The sequence below is a fragment of the Poecilia reticulata genome, linkage group LG15, assembly GCF_000633615.1.
Source record: "Poecilia reticulata strain Guanapo linkage group LG15, Guppy_female_1.0+MT, whole genome shotgun sequence".
NCBI lineage: Eukaryota > Metazoa > Chordata > Actinopteri > Cyprinodontiformes > Poeciliidae > Poecilia > Poecilia reticulata.
The window spans coordinates 3,247,829-3,267,127 of record NC_024345.1 but is presented as its reverse complement, the minus strand read 5'-3'; the positions used below and the strand labels follow the sequence as shown (position 1 = coordinate 3,267,127).

The window sequence follows — 19,299 nt, the reverse complement described above, 5'->3', positions numbered from 1 at the left end:
TACCCCTAAATTAAATTCAAATGCAAAAATGAATTGTCCAGAAAACAGTACCATAAACATTCAGCAATAGGACCCTTAGAAAGCCCCTATGTGTGTAATTAAATCTCCACTGCTGTTCTATGAATGCTTCCAAATTGTGTAAGAAAGCATTAGTGATCAAAACAAGTGAGGCCAAATACAAAGCAGTGCTTGACGTAAAAGACTGCAAGAGACGTAAGACCTGTCCATTAGGACATTCTTCTGTCTTCTGAGACGTGAAGTCAATGTTCACATATACTTTTTATCCAGTCCAGGCGCTGCAATAACAGAATAATTCCCTTATTTGACCAGATTGTTTTGAAAGCGGCAATAAAATCTTAAGGCCCTGCGTCACTTTGGCGGATTACTATTCGCACCCTTGAAGACTTGATGCAGATGCAGACATTTTCAATTTTAAGCACAGAGTACATCGTGGAGACAATTAATTCAATCAATAATTTATTTTTTTTTAAATCCTGAGTATCATGCCTTACCTGAAAACTCAATTAAAACCATCTCAGTGTTTGAGAGCTGAGAGCGCCTTGAAGAGCTATGGACAGGATGTTTTTGCAGCTCGCATAGTTAAGAAGGCCATTCAAAACTTCGGCTTATGTGGCACTTGATATTCCAGTCTGCAGGACATACTGAACACAGAAAACTGAGCAAGGATGCTATTTTATGTTGATCTATTGATAGTCTAAATAAATGTGTAGGAAGTTTATCCTGTTGAGGAAAGAAAAACATGTGCAACAGTTCATTAGACTGTAACGAGCGCAGCAACTAAATGCGTAGACGGCGTTGCCTTGCTCCATTTCTATCTATGCATAATTAGTACTTGACTCCCCCCACGTTTGCATCAAGCAACAAAATGGAGCAAGAAGATATTACACAAAATCTAAAAATGGAAGAAGTTACTCTGCTTACTCAAATGTGCCATAAAATCAAACTAGAACATTTCTGAAGAAATTTGAATGCAGGCCTGCAAAAGTGTGCACATTGTTGGACTCAAATCATGTGTTCTGATGCTGCAAATTAACCCTAACCCTAATGCCCAGGGTATCTGAAATGTAGTCAGTGGCATGTAGGGTATCACTACCATGTTGACCAACATGGACTTACTCCATTCAGTATCTAACAATATCGTGTAAGCTAAAATTAGCTGCGATGCTATGGTGTGTTGGAATAGCATATGGAGTAAATCCATGTTGGCTGAAAATGGATGTACTCTAGTTTGTCATGAGGAAGTCATGGGAATGTGCGTTCAGACCACAGTATTGTTCATAATTTAAATGTAGTCGTTCACTTGTAGTTATTGGGCCACAGTCAGTGGTTTAGTCACAGCGGAGAAAAAGTTAGATGTGACTTGTTTTATGTGTGATGGGATCTGTTCAACTTGTTCAATATTAATTAAATCAAATGAAAATTAAATGCAACTGAATAGCATCATTATAAAAAATTAACTGGTAAAAATAAATGATGACAGAATTTTCTGTCAGTCAAAATGACACCAGAAAGGTCTAACGCAACCTCTGATCCAATCTGACTGAGTCTGACCAATCTTGTAAAGAAAATGTACGAACAATTTTGTCTCGATGTGTAAAGCTAAGTGCTCCCCAAAACTGCAGCTATGATTATCTATAATTAGCTATTTTATTTTGCTATAATTGTTTAAACAGTTTTCTTTATCAATCATCAATGAATTAATAAAGATGCTATTCATAATAGTTGCTTTGTTTACTAATTGTTTAGTAAAAGAACCAACGTTTTTATTTAATTTGAATGGAGTTTAAATTGAACTGTAGAAAAATGTTTCTACAAATGCAAGCATGTTAGATTTTTATTTTTAAAAACGTTTTTGAAAACCATGTACCAAACACGTCAGTTATGTCCCACTTTGTGATGATGTACCATATAAGAATTTACCTCTAGAAACAGAGTACATTGATACACATTAAAGTGATATTCTCAAATAGATATCCCAAATTAGATTATAATTAAGTAACAATATTATATGGAGATAATCAAAAGTAAGCAGTGGGCTCTTCAATTCAAACTTGAGAGAAGTGAGAGAGAAAAAAAAAAGATGGAAGGTGAGACCTGTTTATACAAAATGCTGCCCTCTTCTGGTTAAGGAGTGCTTGTGTTATTTATTGACGGGGAAAACAATGTAAAAACTAATTTACTACATAAGTGCACACACGGTGGGTCTGGGGGTCACCACCTACCTCTCTTATGAATTCAGGAATTTCACTGTGCTATGTTGTCTTCTAAGTGCAAACCAGACTTCATAGGAATTATGTTAATGTACATAGAACCATTAAAAGGTGAGTTTATTCATAACCCAGACAATGAGGTTCATGCCAATAAGTTAAAATATTTGTTGAAAATGTTCATTTTAGTAACTCAATTCACAAATCACATTACAGATTAGTTACACACAGTCAGGCTATTTACAAGCCTGACTGCATCAATTAAACCACACTTTGATAGTGGTTTGAAATTATACATATAGAATCTTTATATGCAACCAGGCTCTGTTGACTTGGAGTAAAATCATTAAGACTGCTTTCTACAATAATATTACTGCCATATTTCCTGAAACTGAACTCACTTTTCTTTCTGAGATATTTTCAGCCTGTGTTGCATGTTTTAAAATGTTTGCAAGGCCCAACAAGACAGCAGATCGTTGTCCGTTTGGAGAAGCTGCTTTGATTCGCTTGGAAAACCGAGCTCCATTTCATCATGGGCACAGATAAAGCAAGCTCAAGTCTTTTCTAAATATGTTTCATCATCTTCAGTATTTGCAGACAGATTACAACAGGTTTCATTTTCAACACTTGTGTGGGGAAAATAGAACGGAATTAGGTCAGAGAAAGAAAGTGATTTAATTGCACTTACACAACAAAAAATAACTTTAACAGAAGATAAATGTGTGTTCTTCATGAGGAAAAAGTTAGAACACCCTACACCCGTAGGAGCTAGACTTGCACTGTTTGGTGAAGATCCTTTTTGTGAGCTGAAAGTCCGATTTACAGTTTGCAATAAGCCAAGGAGGACACATGAATGAAGCCAACACCGTGCATCACCCTGAAAACTCAAACCTCATACTTAAAAATGTTTTGGGTTTGTTTTTCTTCAAATGGGAAGAATCTGGTCCAAGTTGATAGAAATAGCCAAGTTCTTAATTACAAAAAAAAAATAAAAATACAGATAAACACCTTGAAGACGGACGTCCAAATTGGAGAGGCAGAGGAGTCTTAACCATCCTGACCTCAAAATCCAACTCAGAGATGGATACTGTGATTAAGAGTTTACTTGCACATCTGTAAGTTCAGATCATACACACCAAGTATTTCACAACCTTTATTTGTGAACATGTCGTTAAAACAGTCTTATATCTTAAGAGCCACACCATGCCTTTAAGGATTTATTCTAATTTATGCACTTTGGTGTTGATGTAGAGAGGAAGGTTTCTCTGCGACTTGATTATTATGTAAAAAAAAAACAAAAAAAAAACACCCGGTTTGTTTTCATTGAGTCAATGGTAAAATTCATGTTTATCGCAGCATGACCTGCTCAGACAGTTTGCACAAAGAGGCTGAAATCACATGTATGCCTTGTGTCAATTCTACCAAGGAAGCTCGGTCCCGTCCCAGCTGTACGCCTTCCCGGTCTTTTCGATGCTCAGTGAATTAATGATGCCCATCAGACAGTTCACAGAGTGTTCAGCACTGAACAGCTTGTCGTTTGGCACATTCCGGTGATAAGGCCTGGAAAGGTCCGTGTTAACTGTTCCCGGATGTAAAGACACACACACCACCTGGCAACAGCAGAAAAGAAAATGGCGGTGCTTAGAAATACTTTCGTCCATAATTTTCGCTTGTACTTGGATTGTTATCGGGACAGAAGTTCAGACAGAAATCTAATTTATAAATGAATTAATAAATTAACAATAAATAAATAAATAAATAATGACCATACCTGTGTTTCCTATTCAACTGGATAAAAAGAGTAGTTCCCCAAAATACAAAGTTGAGTACAAGTGAACGTTTACCTTGGGTCGACTGCGGCCCAGTTCTATGGATAAATTCCTGGTAGCCATGTTGAGAGCTGCTTTAGACATTCTGTAGCTGTACCAGCCACCAAGACCTGGGGCGTGGCAGAGAGGTTGGGAGAAGAAGAAGCACATTACATGAGATTTTACTCTTGGCTCTATTCTCTGCTTAAGTCTACACGTAATGTGAAGCTCAAAAAAGAGCATTGTGAACCACACGTCACACTACATACCGTTGTCTCCAATGGACCCAACTTTAGCTGTGATGTTGACGATGATGCCGCTGTGCTGCTTCGCTTTCTCTGGAGGCTGCCGACCGAAGGCGCCGCCGCCCTTCAGAAGGAGAGGGCTAAAATATTTGGCCATTACCAGGGGTCCCACTGTATTGGTCGTCAAGGTGGATATGATGCCCTAAAAAAGGTAAAAACTGAGCTGTGATGTGCATCTTAAGAATGCAAAAATGCTTTAAAAATCCAGACAGTTATTGCAGTGTCTTACAAATGTATTCTTGCAACGTAACTTTGTTCTCATTTAGTCACATTACAGCCAGCAACCTCAGTTTATTGGGACACATCGTTTTCAGACAAAAAAAAGAGATTGTATAAAGCCTCCTTTACTCTGATGCCCCTAAATAAAGTTATGTGCAACCAACTGCCTTCAGATGTCACCTATTAAAAAAACCTTCATCTGTCTAGACTCTGTGCGAAATGTTTTCTCATTATGAATACAGCTCTTCCGCAGTAGTCGTGAACATTTCATAGATGGCCGTTCAATCCATCGTCCAAAAATAGAAGTCTATGCAGATAATACTTTCATTCCATGACTGACACATGTACTTTATACCCCCGTGATCAACTGTAAGGTTCCAACAAGAAATGGGAGTAGGAGTCATCCCACCAATGGTACGCCGCAAAACCACTACTGGAGGTAGTCAAATATGGAACTACTACAATCTGAAAGCGTTGGATTTTGAAAAAAACGTGTGATAGTGACATGATAAAAAGAGAATACAGCTTCAAAAGCAGTAGAAGTCCACAATGCACACACAGTCGTCTGAGAACACATGGCCTGTGATCTATACAGATTGATTAGCGTGTTGTGATCCACCATAGGAGGTTGCATGTTAATTGTAAGACTATGATCTGAAAGGGGCTTACAGAAGGTCTACTCACAAATACGTAGTTGTCTAGTTAAACTGTACTCCAAAGCAAGGTCAGCGTTGATCACAGAAAGAGTCAAGAGATAAATAGTACCTCTGGAGGAGCTGCAGAAATCCACAGCTCAGGAGAATCTGTTGACAGGACAAAAGGTAGTGATGCAAAGATTGAGCGCTTACGGAAGAAGAAACATTTGGAAATTTATTTTGATCCGTGCCCTCTATCAAATTTGACTAAGATTGAACTGTTTTGCAAATAATCGAACAAATGTTGTGTCTAGATGTGGAAAATAGGTAGAGACCTACTCCAAAAAAAACGTACAGTTGTAGCTGAGGTGGATCTATAGTGTGTTGAATCAAAGGAGGCTTATTTTTCATATTCTTTCTGATGGACTTTAACATAAAATTCAAATAAAACGTTCCGAGGTTTGTGGCTGTAACGTGCAAATTAATGTAATTTAAAGTGGTGTCCAAACCACAACGTCCGACCAAGCCAATTTAATAAACAACCTATCAGTCAAAAGGTAATGTTATTGTTCATATGAATCCGTGTGTCTTAAACTAAAGTTAAGTTGCCCCTTAAAATATCTTTGACATCATTTCTAGTGAAAGTTTTGATTCCAATCTTTGCAAAAAAGTTTGTTAAATCACGCTGTACCTGCGCAGAAACATCCCTCAGACTAGTTTCTCCTTTCCCGGTGGGGTGAAGCATCGCCGCAGAGTTCACGAGGAGATCCACCCGACCGAAGTTCTCCTTCACGCGCTCTGCTGCTTCGCGGATGTCTTCTTCCAGGTTCACGTCCAGCTTGAGGACCGTGAGTCTGCCCCGATGTTGTCCCGCCAGGCCCCGCAGCTCCGCCGCTCCGTCCGGGTTTCGGCATGTCGCTACGACAGCAGCGAGGCTTTTGTTTTTTAGTATGTGTTTGCAGAATTCAAACCCCAGTCCTCTGCTGGCACCTTGAATGAGAGTGACTGGAGCAGCCATGGCAAGCGTTTCACCAGCACACGTGACGTAATAAGTATCGTTTTGCTGCCTTCAAAATCACTCGACGCCTCGTATTTATGACAATGAAGAGTCTGAAGAAGATCTAGGAGGTTTAAATATCTGTCACTTTTAGTAAATATATTATAAGTTAATGTATATTTTTGAGGTTCCGTCGTTGACTTGTTTAAACTTTGTGGAAAGTTATTTCTTAAAGATGATAAGAAAAAAAACAAGGTGTACATGAAGGCAACATGTTTCACAACAAGAAAGTTACGCCCTCTACAGGCCACTTTTAAAACCACTTATACAATTTATTGCACGTGCCCATTATGACATAATACAACAAGACAACTAAAAGAGATAATTAATGGATTAAAAAATAAATAAGAAAACAAATAAAAAGTGGCAAATAAATAAATTTGTGAAATATAAGTTTTCACCTTTGGTGGATACACATACGACAATGACAAGTTTAGCCCAGTAGATGGCGGTAACGGCCAGTGATCATTTTTGAGCTAAAAGCAAGTCTGATAGATTTTGTAATTATGCACTACGAACCAAACATATGTAAATATATATATATATATGTGTGACAAATGCCTAATTAATAAAAGAGAAAGGGAAGAATCCCAGATATGAGCAACAACATCCAAAGAAGAAGTCAGTTGCCTAGCGACCAGTGGAAGCATAATAGCAGTTAGTAGCTAAGCGTTCGGCTAACAAAAGGTGTTTGTGAACCAAAGAGCTCTTAAATGCCTCCGAAAAGGCGAGGACCGCTGCAACTCGCACAAAGAGAAGTGGACGAAGTCAAAAGACAGGTTTGTTAGAGAAAGACACCTTAACTTTGTTACAGTTTACTCTTCAAACGATGAATTATAATTTTTAATAACGAACCTCAACTGAAGCGTATATTACTGAAGCAATAGCCAAATACAATGTTAACGCAGACTTGAACGGATATGCAACATATATTTTTTGTACAATTGAGACTTGACTACGCATAGAGTTTCATTGTTTTGCTGTGAAACAGTTTGACAGTCTGGAAAAGAGTGTGAAGAGCCAAAATGGATCCAAAGAGGAGGCACTGCATAGGTGGGCAGTTATAAAGGACTGGTGGTAGCCATATTTCTGCTTTTATCTTCATTTAAATTTAAATGTTATTTTATTCCTTTCATCTAGTCTCTGTTTAGTTTTTAGTACAGTTATTTATTTGGTTTAAATCTGAATATCGTGAACAGATGCTACGAGTTGCAAGTTTCTGCAGAAAAGACTCTAAAGGCTCTACAAAATTTGACAAAGGTATGTGTTCTGCTATTAGACATATTAAATGATATTTGGGAAACTCCCCAGTACAGACAATATTATATCTACTTAAATATTAATATACCTTATTTCTTAAATATATTAATCTTTCAGAAAGATGAATATTGTTCCACTGGAAACTCTCTTTGACACGGTTTCAGTAATACATTTGCAAGAAACGTAATGTGCTAGAGCCCTAATGAAATAAAAAAATTAGACTTTCATAATGCTATATATAATATAATACTTTATCAGCAAATTCCTCTATAATTTTATGGTGCATCTGCCAAACTAACTTTGTTGTTCAAGTTGTCACTAACTTGACTTTGTTGATTTTGTTTTTCAGGCTGATGAGCTGGCTCCAGTGGGAAACTATGATCAGAGGAAACTAGAAGAGGAGAAACGTCTGGGAAACATCTTGGAGCGTCTGGTCACCCTCTCTCTGGAGCTTTCACCACCAGGCCCCAGCACTCCAGCTGGGTAAGCTCCAATATGTATTCTTCAAGTAAATAATAAAATACAAGATGTATTAATAGGCAAAATAAAAACGCTCAACATTAGATTCATAGCTTACATCTTGCATACACATTTTTCTTATGTTTTGTCTGATTTGTTTGACATATACAGTATGATGTGTTGGAATTTTTTTTACAAATTTTATTCATTCACATTTTTCATTGTAAAAAGTATGCTTTGTTTTACCAGAATTCTCTCTGTGAGAATACATAGTTACATAAATAATTACATTACATAAATAATCGTTACATAAATAATGTAACGATAATCGTTACATAAATAATCCTCAATTCTGACTTTTTTCCCCCCCCATTTTTGTTTTGTACTTGTAGCAATGCTTCAACAAAAGATACTGACAACAATAGTGACGACGACGACAGCGACGATGATTCTGAGGAAGACAGTGATGGTAAAGATGAAGGGGATGAGGGTACGCCTGAAAAGCCGCCCTCTCAGTCAGCCCCTCAAATCTACAAGGTCCTCAGCGATTTCAAAGCAGAGCAGGAAGGAGATCTGTCTGTTCGGGTAAATGGCTGTATTTCTGTCAGTAGCTGTGCAGGCGATGATGCATAAAGTTTTGGTAGCTAGTGAGGTTTAATTATTTCTATATCCTATTGCCAAATTCTTCCAGCCTTAACTAGGAATTCCCTTACAACATGCAGTAGAAAGATAAAACAGAAGAGGGCACTAAAGGCTTCTGTGTTGCCCTTTCATCTCCACCTCTGCTGAAGAAGGAATTTATACAGCACTGGATTTTACTTAGAGATAATAGAGTAAGGAGAGGTAAATGGATATGCAAATTTAGGAGCCATGTGTCCTTAGCCATTCACTTCACAATTACAATCTGATTTGTGCTGATCAATTACATAAAATTGCTATAAAATACATTGAAGGTTTTGACTGTACAGTGACAAAGTATAAACAAGTTTAAGGGATGTGAATACTTTTAAAAGGGAAGATTATTTTAATCTAATGTCCAGTGTTGGTGTGCAGTGCTTCTGGGATAAATGATACATAATAGAAATAAGTGGATTCTGTCTGCTTTGTGGCTCTTCCTCCCACCCCCAATGTTTTCTTGATCATAAGTTGTTGAGTATTTGAAAGCCTTTTCCTGTGATTTCATCACTACAGCTAAGGCTCGCTTCTTGAAATGTTCTTACCTTATCAGAAAGGAGAAGTGTTGAAGATAATTAAAAAGGCGGCAGATGGATGGTGGCTGGCTCAGGACAACAAAGGGAACAAAGGAGTTGTTCCTAAAACCTATCTGAAGGTAACTGCAGAAATCTGGAAAACCACAGCTGTTTAAATTTCACCGGCACTTTACTGAAAATCTTAATTCAAAGTTTTACCAATACAATTAAGATATAACCTGCTGGTGTTGTACATTTTTTATGCTTATTTTTTTTTTGCAAAAGTCTTTCCTTTTGTTTTGCATTTTGATTTTTATTAGGTTGGCGTTGGTGTTAATAATGAGCATGACGAGGATTCTGATGAAGACGAGGATTCTGATGAAGATGAAGAGGATGAAGACGATGACGAAGATGATGAAATCCAGCAGTCGGAACAGGAGGAAGAGGAAGATGAAGTTGAAGATGAGGCAGACGATGGCAACAGCAGGTATGACATCAAATTAAATTGTCAGTGTTTTATCTTGCTTCTGGATGTTTTTCAAATTATTATGAGATAATGTAAAAAAAGAAAAAGTAATCTTATCTGTCCTGTTTGTTTATTTGTTTTGCGTTCATTTATCTTTCACAGCAAAGCGTCTAACTGGTCAACTGTCAGAAAGGCTCTGACGGAGGTAAACCTGTGTATCTGCCATAAACATATATTCTCTACCTTCTGATGCTATTGGTAATATTGCTATTGCCAAATAAAAACTTTAAATATTTTTGTTAATTACACGACATTAATTGTCTGTGCTTGTGACAGATTGATACAACAGATGTGCTGTCAGCAATGGGAGCCATTCCTTCAGGATTCAGGCCATCAACTCTCAGTAAACTCCTGGCAGAAGAAGGTCATTATACATCTAGTGTTACTCTCTCTTTTTCTCTCTCTCTGTATGCACGACCACTTAATCTCAATTAAAACAAATAGATTTGATTAAAATAACAAATCTAAAAAATGACCACTTAGAGTTTTTGCTGCATTTTCCAGCTGTGTGTGTAGTTCATGGTTTTATACACACTCATAGGTAGATGGAGGGTTTGTGAATAATTATTCACATATTCCCATTGATTATAATCAATGGGAATATGTGATTGTTAGTAAATATAACTCTCTGTGGGGAAACCACTTGTTTTATATATTGTTTGATTAAAAGGTGAAACTGTCAAGGTTTTTGTCTTTTTAAAGGGGAGCGATACAGAGGAAGTCACTATATTCAACCTGAGCTCAGCCAATCACAGCTGTCGTTTAAAGATCTCTTCTTAGACCCAGACACCGGCAGGGTGAGCCCTTTTCTGTGCATGCATGTGTTTATTACTGTGCAACCTTCATAGTGTCTAATTTAACTATGTTTCTTTCTGGAATTTGCAGTATTTTCCCAGTTATGACCCATTCTGACAAGAACGGGGTTACTTTTGTTAACTTGTGCAGGTCCGCGCTCGCCAGGTCAGGAACTGTGTTTGTTTTAATTTGTGGAGCTGCAAGATGATTCCCACTCCTGGGGTCGGAGTTCAGGTCCTCAGCAGACACATCCGTATGTGTGCCTTTGATGGAACGCAGGTGTCAGGCCTTTTCTCTGTTACATACGACATAGTTATCCTCTCTGTATGTCATTTACTTAAACTAGACCGTGACGTATTTTCCAGGTGTTGAGTAACATCCACACGGTGAGGGCGTCGTACACCTCAAAGAACCCAAAGACATGGAACTTCTCTCCGAGGGTTTGGGAGAACTCAGGCTGCCACATCATAAACGCTGAACACTGAGATCATGTTTACCTCTGTAGAGGTAAAGATGTTTACTCATTTCTGCATTTTACGTTTGTCAGATGACCAGCATCTTGCCAACTATCCTGGACGGAGACTGCTTCCTTCGCTGCAACTCTTTGTCTCCGAACATTGGAGTTCTTTTTGAACTTGGAGTCACTTTTTTGCGAAACGTAAGTGTTCACGTGAGACATGTGAAAGCACAATACAGCACATTTTTATTATGTCATGTAAAATTCACATTTTGCTTTTTTTTTTTTTTTTTTTTACTTCCGTTTTTGTCTGTACTGCTTCTAAAAACAAACAAAGTGTTTCAAAAGCCGTTTCAAAAACCTTCCGAATGTAACGTCACAAATCAGCAAGCACTGCCTCTACATTCTTGTTGGTTCCGCAGGAGGCTCCAGTTCTGCTTTTCAAAGCTGGTGGGTTGTATAATTACACAGCTGTTTGGAGCCATTTTCATGTATAAGTGTAAGGTTTGAGCTTAGGGGCGTGGCCAGCAGCAGCTTATTTGTATTTAAAATGACATGAGACTCTAAAACAGATCATTCTGACAAGAGACCAAAAATCATTCTTATCTAAGAAGAACTTTATGAACATTTTTTATCTGTTTTGTATATTTCATAGACCCATTTTAGCTTGTTCAAGGAAGCATAATAGGTCACCTGTAAGATGTGATGTGTGATTTAAAGTCGACAGGTGAGAGAGGAGACCTGAGCTGCGGTTGGACTTTCCTCAAACTAACTGATGACAGCGGAAATCCACTCCAAAACAGGTAAATGAGAAGAGATGTCGATGAATAGAAGAAAATATACAGAACTTGTTTGTACCTAAATGTAAAAGTAGTTAAAAGCTGGAAAAGTAAGCTTTTTTTTCATGTTTTCCTACTGAGGAAATCCAACCTTAATTGAATTCAATATTTTGTTCAATCCCCTGCATAGAACCTATGAACTGCTGATAAATGGCGGAACGCCATACGAGAAGAATGTCATGTTGGAAGCACCCGTTTCGAGAAGATGTAAGGAAAACAAGCCAAACTTTTTAAAATGGTAACAGATGATGTCCAAACAAACAATAAAGAGTCTATTTTGTATCTTTTCTCGACTTCCTAGCTCCGGGTGGCGTTTTTCAGCAGATGCTCCAGGCCCGACGGCAACCCAAACTGATTGTTAAGTTGAAATCGGCAAGCAGTCGGACCAGAACGCAACTCAGGTAGGGAGAAATGGGGGAAATCAGCGAGAAGAGCCAGGTGCCGAGCTTGAACACATGCAGAGGATTATGTGATCAATAAATCACTCCAAGTTTCAGTCAGACACATTCCTGGCTCCGCTTGGATTTACATGTGTGGGCGATTAAAGTGACAGCAGACCCATTTTACATGCCAAAATGTTTCACACTTAATATTATTTCAGACTAACTTTAAAATAGATTACTTTTCTCCTGAAACATGTTCTGTGATATAAGATTTACAAAACTGGACTCAAGACACTTCACTTGCAGTTTATTTTAAGGCTTTTTTGGCAACGGTCACCAGGTCTACCAAGCAATGCTCCTAAAAGCTTGGCACACTTTGCTATGGAACATTTTTCTCTTTTTTTTTCTGTCTTGGCAGAAACTTTCATTCTCAACTAGTCAGGAAAAGAAGCTGTAGGGAATGTATTTTTCCATGCGTGGAACAGATTTTGGGCAATAAAAATGTTTAGCGAGAAGGTATAACGGCAGTGTAAAAAAAATAAATATCCATCAGTAGCCCTACCACCGTCACCGCCATCATTTAGAATTAGCAAAAATAAATCTCAGATTTATTTATTAGCATCTTAGAATCAGTTTTTATATGGAATCATTGCTATCTCTTTAAACAGTGAGAGAAAATCCAGCTGATGTAATGGTTTTTAGTTGCGCACACTAATAGTTAAACCAAAAACACATAGACCCGCACACATAGACACTGTCAATAGAAAGTAGAGCTGGATAATACGGTTGAAAAACCTAACATCATATAAGCGTTTCCTATCAGCCAATATCAATAATTGTCAACATCAATAATTATTGATAAGTTTTCTGTTTTAAATATCTGAAGTGCTGCCAAACCAGAAGCATGACCTTCCCTGTCTTATCCACAGTTTCCGCTCGAATCGGTTTTTTTACAAGTTAGTCTGCTGCTAGGTAACCAAAAAGTGAGCGAGTCAGTCGATCCCACCAACCTTGCTTTACTCACCTTTGAGACATTGGCCATTGTTACGACTGGCTCAAGGTCGTAAAAAACTGGAGACCATGCAGTGGTTAAGGTGCAGAATAAGGAACAAAGAATACGTCTTAACAAAAACTACAACGGAGTGTGAAAGTCAGTATCAGTGGCTTAATGCAAATGCTTGTAGTGAGTGTAATGAGTGCATATGGAGGTGTTGAGGAGCAAAAACAAAGACAAACTCAAATGTGCAAGAGGAGGAGAGTTGAGGCCTCACATCAGAACACCACAAGCGGCCGAGTGGACGCAGAAGGATTGGAGTTCAGTGAATATTCTGTCAGATCAGATGTATTATCTGTTGATATTGATCACGTGTCTGTCGCAATATATAATGTTATTGATTTATTGTCCAGCCTTAATGGAAAGCAAAACATTTAGTTTAGTTTGTGTTTTATTAACATGTCAGAGCGCTGTAGTTTCATTTTTCAATTACACAGTTGGATCCTCAATACAGTTTTTCTAGCAATTGTGAACACAGTGTGGAATGTGTCGCATTTCATTTCATCAACAAAACATCCAAATGTTTGGTTCTCTTCTCTCTATATCGATATATTTCCAGTTGCTGGTGTAGATGAGTTGACACGTTCATGTTCCCCTTCAGTCTCCTCCCAGACACTCTGCTGCACTGTCTGAGCTGCGTCCACCTGCTGGTCCTGCACCGCCAGCTGCTGGCCGACACGCTGCTCATGGACAGACCCACCATGCAGAACGCAGGCAAGACTCCGACAACTTTAATCCGACATGGCAAACACACACAAAACAAAGAAATAGAATGCTTTCAATTTGGCCACAGCTCAAAGCGACACCGTCTTTTACCTTTTTGTCTCTGACGTAGATCTTATATGCAGTCCAATACTTTCAACTTTCCCTGTGCTGTTGGACCAGACAGATCTGCTAGATGCTCTCAGGGTGAGGAATGAGGGAACTGTGGTTACGCTTGTTTACTGTAATCAAATTAGGTTCCGTTTTTTTCATCAAAGCACAAACATAAACACTTCCTTTAAATGACACTGGTTTGATTATTTTTTGTATTTATTTATTTATTTTTCAGAGTGCCTGGCTGGAAGCTGAGACCAGTATGAGCAGAACGCAGAAGGTTCGCATGCATTCTTGTTAACTTATGTTGTCAGAATATTTGATGCGGGTGAAAAGTTTGGTTAGGTTGTTGCATCATAAAATCTTGTTTGTTTGTTTTTTATGTAAGGACTCTGTGTGTGCAATCGCAGGAACAGCCTGCAGGGGGTGCTGTAGATTTAAGTGAGGAAGCAGAAGAATGATGTAGAAAATTAATCTGCGCCATATTGCATTTTGAATCAAATGTAGCAATAAAACAAAGTGTGATTCTCTGTTTGCAGAGAGACCTGTCATACCTGAAGCAGGAGTTTAGTAAAGTCTACATGTCGTCGGTGTACTTCCTGCTGCACTCGCCCTCTCTGCCCTGCTATCGCTGGGCCGACCCGCCCTCAGAGGAACAGCGGGCCAGGGTCGTCTACAACACCCTGGAGACTCTGAAAAACTCCCAGCAAGCCACCGGCCAATCAGCAGCTGCGGGAATCTTTTTTGACTCCTCTCATTCACATCTTGCTTTCGATGTCGAAGAGTTGACATTTGATCTCCTTTCCGCGACACGTTAGTGACTACATCGCCTCCAGGACTGAAACTGCCTGTGATTGGCTGGGCTGGATTTAGGGGGATGCAGCTTTTCTGGACGGAAGCCAGCTTTTACCCATGTTAACACAAGGGGACTGATGGCTATGAACACTTTGAAGGGTTTTTTTAGGCACTGTCCAAATAAAAATCATTTGTTCTAAAGCAATCTGTGTAGTTGGCCCACCCTAAGATATTCTTTATAATCTAGTGGAAATTGCTAGAAATATCTTACTCCAAAAATGTTTATCCAAAATGCCATGACAACCCATACGGTGAGGTAATGCATAAAAAAAAAACTTGTGAAGCATCTGCTTAAATCTTACCAGGGCGGAGGCAGGGTTATGACATCATAGTTGTAAATAGTTACCTATTGTTTACAATACAAGAAAATTCAATAAAGATAAAAAACGCCTCACCCAATATGGGTTTAAACATTTATTCAAGGGAAAAGAATAATGTACAGTGTTCACAAAACATGTATTAGATAGAGAAAAGGTTAGGTTTTTTTTTAACCCCCAAAACTTCAGCGCCCCCTGCTACAGTGGTGTCCCCAAGGGAAGGCAGGGAAGGGGCCCCTTTTAAAAAATGCTGGCCCTCCTAGATAGTCTTGTCCATGTCATATTCTTCAATGGAAGCATATATTAACCCCCCAGAATAAATAAGTAAATAAAGTTATGTCGTGTTTTTGGGGGGTTTTTTAACGAGCCCCTCTAATATTTTTACTGCTGTGGTCTGGCCACTCTTGTGGAATTTTTCTAGGAGTGCTACTGCCAGGCTATTGTAAAATGTACTTCAATTTGTTCCCCCAAAAATTTAAATATGCCAATATTAGATTTTGTAAAATGATAATAATAGTGATATATCTAATAATATTCAATATTATAAAAAAAGTACAGAAAACAGTTCATGTTTTCAATGCTTTTGCTTTTACGTTTATACATTTTCACAATAAGCAATTTTTTTAAACAAACTCAGGTAATAATTTAAATTGACAGATGTTCTTAAAAGAAGATTTTTCAGCCAGTTTAGTGGCTTTCATGCCAATATCCACCCTTGCACATATTACAATGTAATTGTGTCGCCTAGAAGTAATAAAAGCACTTTACAGTAAAAAGTGCATATTTTATTGTTTATTTTTGAACAACTTTTTAATAATAAAACATTAGTTGGTATCAGTTGTTGGTTTTGCTCCAACATTTACCTGAGCTGCTCTTTCAGCTGTGTCCTCTGACGGGTCACTGAGAAGCTCCAGTCTTCTCCACCCATTAGTTCAACATCAGTCATGTGTGTGTGTGTGTGTGTAGTGTAGAGTTACAGGACAGCAGAACAGTGTTTAGAGTTAACAATTAGCTGGCGTTGGGTTTTTTTTTAGCCGGGTATAAAAGCAGAGGAGCAGTGGGAGGCTGGTTCACTGTGAGCTCAGATGCTCACACATCCGAAGCGACATTTAAATGCTGCGGAAAATATGTTGGGTAATGTTGGAATAAATAAAAATCATATACAGTCACGATTATTGAATGTCTTATAAATGTTTCATTCTCGCTCGGACATTTGTAATATGTTATTTATTGAAACAGTACCCCAAAATAAAAATGATGCAATATTTGCATTCATTTGACAGCACATTTCTCAAAAAAATGAGCTTAATAAAAGTTAGCATCACAACCATTGATTCTGTGTATTATGTTAGCGATTTACGTGTTTCTGATCTTAAAATGAGCACATTTAACACCGAATTTAAAGGAAAGATCCAGTTAATCTGAAGGGCAGTTCAGACGTCTGCGTGTCCATGAACACACCTCTGAGTCCCAGCTCCAAACCCTGGAGTGGTTCTTCTGTGTACAGATGCACTTAGAATAGAGTCTTTATGAGTTTCAGTGTTTGCAGGTGAATCACATTTCACATCCTGTATTTCCACATTCCGCCGTTGTTGCTGTGGCGATAGTTTGGCTCCTTTGCGACTGGATCGAGCTAAAAAAGGACAAAATAAAGATTCTTCAGAACATCCTGCGGAATCACTGGTCAGACTAATTCATCAGTCCCACTAAACCTTTTTAAACGACTACCAGAAAACAAACATGGGTGAAATTTTGAAAAGTTATCCCTCTGCATATCATTCAATGTTTACTTATTGTGAGAGGAGTGGTACTTTGAGAGGACAGGAAGTCTGATTACTATTGTCAGCTGGAAACATTGAGATGCTCTCACCCAGTTCTGCTTTTGTGCCTCAGGACAACCATTGTCATTGAGGAGGAGGCAGAATGTCTGGGGGTGGGGGGGAAACCAGGGGCACAGGGAGGTGAACACTTTCAACCAAACCAGGAGAGCTAATAAATACATTTTTAATCATATTTATTCAATTAAGGTATGTTGTTGGAATAAATCACAGGTTAAGAGAGATGGAAGGAGCCATTTTGACCCGTTTGTCCTGACAGAGCTGGTGTTACGGAGTCAGGTTTGTAGGGTTGCCTCGTTGGCACACCTTTTCAGTTCTGCCCACCAACTTTCTGTTGGATAGAGGACTTTGTGATGAAAACATCCAAAAATAGACTTTTTGTCCTTCTGGACTAGTGTCTACTTGAAACACTCACTTGTGTCCAAGCTTCAACGTGCCGACTGATGCACTTCAAAGTTTCTCATAATGTTGTTTTCCCATGATGCTATCAATTTTATAGGTTTGCTCCGGGACACAGAACCCGTCTCCATCCTGAACAGTGTGAATAAACCAACGTATCGCCTTCAGGCGTCTGCAAATTTAATATAAATAAATATTCAAGATTCAAGAATATTACATCAGAGCAAAAAAAAGTATTTTTAGTACAGAAAGAATTTATGAAAAGTACTTTTAATATATTCAAATTGTACTTTTAAATTTGACAAGCAAACGTCATAGGAATGCTATTTGTATGAGACGTGGATGGAACACACAAACAGGAGTCGAGACTGTTGATCTGAGATACGGATAAGCCAATAGTGTTTCTTTCGCAGAGGTCAAAGGTTAGCTACAGAATCGTTCCCCTGGAGCTTGCAGAAATTCACCAGAGCAAAGTTGTACAAACACAAAGGCTTTGAACCATCATGTTAACATTTGACTTTTCTTATCAGCGAATCTTTATGCCAGAGGTCACAGTGGAAACACCTTGAAGTTATTATGTTTTCCTTCATTTTGAACTGATGGAATGTGCGGCGTTTTGACGAGGAACGTTTTCAATGAGGCCTTGATACACAATGCATTCTTTGTCGTTCCCAGTGGATGAGTATTACACTGCTGAGCGACACCTGACCCTGACAAAAATCTATTGTATTTTCCCGGAGCTGGCAAAGTTCCCATGGAGGTGTGTGAGTGTGTGTGTGTGGGCTGGGCGTGTGGGTGGGGGGGGGATTGTGGGTGGGAGGGTTATAACCAGAGCTAAATGCAAAGAGCCGATGCAAGGTGTGTCTTTTAACACAGCTTGTTTCAATGTGTAAATACAAACATAAGGTTGTTGAATCATATAATTTGAAACACATAGTGGACCAAATCAACAGTAATCCAGAATAGCGTGGAGATCCGTGTGGAGATTTCTTTCACAGATGGTGAAAAATATAATCATACTGAGTTTATTAGGACACACGACAACAGTATGCAGCGTTTAAACCACCAGCAAATGGAGGAAGAACCTAGAATTGTGTATTGTGTGTCATTTGTTGTAATATGTGAGATGGGTTTTATATTTTGAGGTTGCCAAGAACTTCATTTATCGCTATGGATTCATGTTTTGATGGACTTGTTTTGAATTGTATTAATTGATTTACTAGGGCTGTCAACTTTAACCTGACAGTGTTACATAATGCAGATTAATCCCATTACCTGCTTTGACCCAAACGCCTCTCTCCAGCGGAGGGTTACATAGTTGGAAGAAGCGCGCTGCACGGTTCTTGTACCGCGGTCATCAGTGGATCGGCTCAAACCTGAGTGGAAACATCAGAGTCAGACTGGTGAGCTCAGCGGGAAATTTTGCTTTTAAAAAAACACAGTGATGGACACTAGGATAAAACTAAGCTACTGATGAATTATCCTTCCATTGAAGCACAACCAGTTTATAGTTTCTAAATTACGTTTGAAACAAAAACACTTCTTTTAAACCATCCTGAATTTGGAAACAGAATGTTATAATTAACCATAATTTACTGACTTTTTTTTTTATATGTATGTTTACAGTTGCTGCCCAATGACTGGGTGGTTTCTGTGGTCGCTTCAGTGTGACTGAACGTTGTTAGCAGGAACTGTTATTTCATTTCTGTACTGACCTTAACCTGTACGGCAACACAGGAGGGTCTCTAAACAAACCTGAGTGACCGTAGCAGGACAACAGATGAACAGGTGGGAGCAGGAAGTTTCAGCACCGCAGAACAGGGCAGGTTTCTCTAAATAAAAGACTTAGACAGAATGTA

General features: G+C 38.6%; 2 protein-coding genes and 1 long non-coding RNA gene across 4 annotated transcripts; 1 reads left to right on the top strand and 2 right to left on the bottom strand.

Moving 5' to 3' along the window:
* Positions 1 to 2,884: 2,884 nt before the first annotated feature.
* LOC103476445 (C-factor) lies at positions 2,885 to 6,264 on the bottom strand. The gene is made up of 4 exons (XM_008428809.2): positions 5,887 to 6,264; positions 4,306 to 4,483; positions 4,073 to 4,167; positions 2,885 to 3,838 (listed from the first exon to the last, which is right to left on the bottom strand). The coding sequence occupies exons 1-4, from the start codon at positions 6,211 to 6,213 to the stop codon at positions 3,647 to 3,649; spliced, it is 792 nt and encodes a 263-aa protein (XP_008427031.1). The 5' UTR covers positions 6,214 to 6,264; the 3' UTR covers positions 2,885 to 3,646.
* A 514-nt stretch (positions 6,265 to 6,778) lies between these two features.
* nphp1 (nephronophthisis 1) lies at positions 6,779 to 15,031 on the top strand. 2 transcript variants are annotated; one of them, XM_008428811.2, is made up of 21 exons: positions 6,779 to 7,031; positions 7,244 to 7,305; positions 7,452 to 7,512; positions 7,862 to 7,995; positions 8,364 to 8,556; positions 9,200 to 9,301; positions 9,482 to 9,648; positions 9,790 to 9,832; positions 9,964 to 10,051; positions 10,390 to 10,484; positions 10,633 to 10,761; positions 10,848 to 10,922; positions 11,030 to 11,140; positions 11,660 to 11,742; positions 11,909 to 11,985; positions 12,080 to 12,179; positions 13,817 to 13,929; positions 14,051 to 14,124; positions 14,267 to 14,311; positions 14,420 to 14,472; positions 14,571 to 14,687. In XM_008428811.2, exons 1-21 carry the CDS (start codon positions 6,966 to 6,968, stop codon positions 14,587 to 14,589), a joined length of 1,890 nt encoding a protein of 629 aa, XP_008427033.1. In that variant the 5' UTR covers positions 6,779 to 6,965; the 3' UTR covers positions 14,590 to 14,687. The 2 variants fall into 2 exon arrangements, with proteins under 2 accessions (XP_008427033.1, XP_008427032.1); XM_008428810.2 differs by lacking the exon at positions 14,420 to 14,472 and having other exon boundaries at positions 6,781 to 7,031; positions 14,571 to 15,031.
* Positions 15,032 to 15,375: 344 nt separating this feature from the next.
* Positions 15,376 to 18,978, bottom strand: LOC108166976 (uncharacterized). Its single transcript, XR_001777382.1, has 2 exons — positions 18,716 to 18,978; positions 15,376 to 16,836 (listed from the first exon to the last, which is right to left on the bottom strand). It is a non-coding gene; the product is annotated as an uncharacterized LOC108166976 (long non-coding RNA).
* Positions 18,979 to 19,299: the final 321 nt, after the last annotated feature.

Excerpts from the sequence above, each read along its gene's own strand:
- LOC103476445 (XM_008428809.2), bottom strand. The coding sequence starts at position 6,213 with ATGGCTGCTCCAGTCACTCTCATTCAAGGTGCCAGCAGAGGACTGGGG. Across the intron at positions 4,484-5,886 it reads TGAGGGATGTTTCTGCGCAG|GGCATCATATCCACCTTGAC; the intron begins GTACAGCGTGAT and ends TACCTTTTTTAG. Across the intron at positions 4,168-4,305 it reads TGGGTCCATTGGAGACAACG|GTCTTGGTGGCTGGTACAGC; the intron begins GTATGTAGTGTG and ends GCCACGCCCCAG.
- nphp1 (XM_008428810.2), top strand. The coding sequence starts at position 6,966 with ATGCCTCCGAAAAGGCGAGGACCGCTGCAACTCGCACAAAGAGAAGTG. Across the intron at positions 11,141-11,659 it reads GAGTCACTTTTTTGCGAAAC|TCGACAGGTGAGAGAGGAGA; the intron begins GTAAGTGTTCAC and ends TGTGATTTAAAG. Across the intron at positions 11,986-12,079 it reads AGCACCCGTTTCGAGAAGAT|CTCCGGGTGGCGTTTTTCAG; the intron begins GTAAGGAAAACA and ends TCGACTTCCTAG.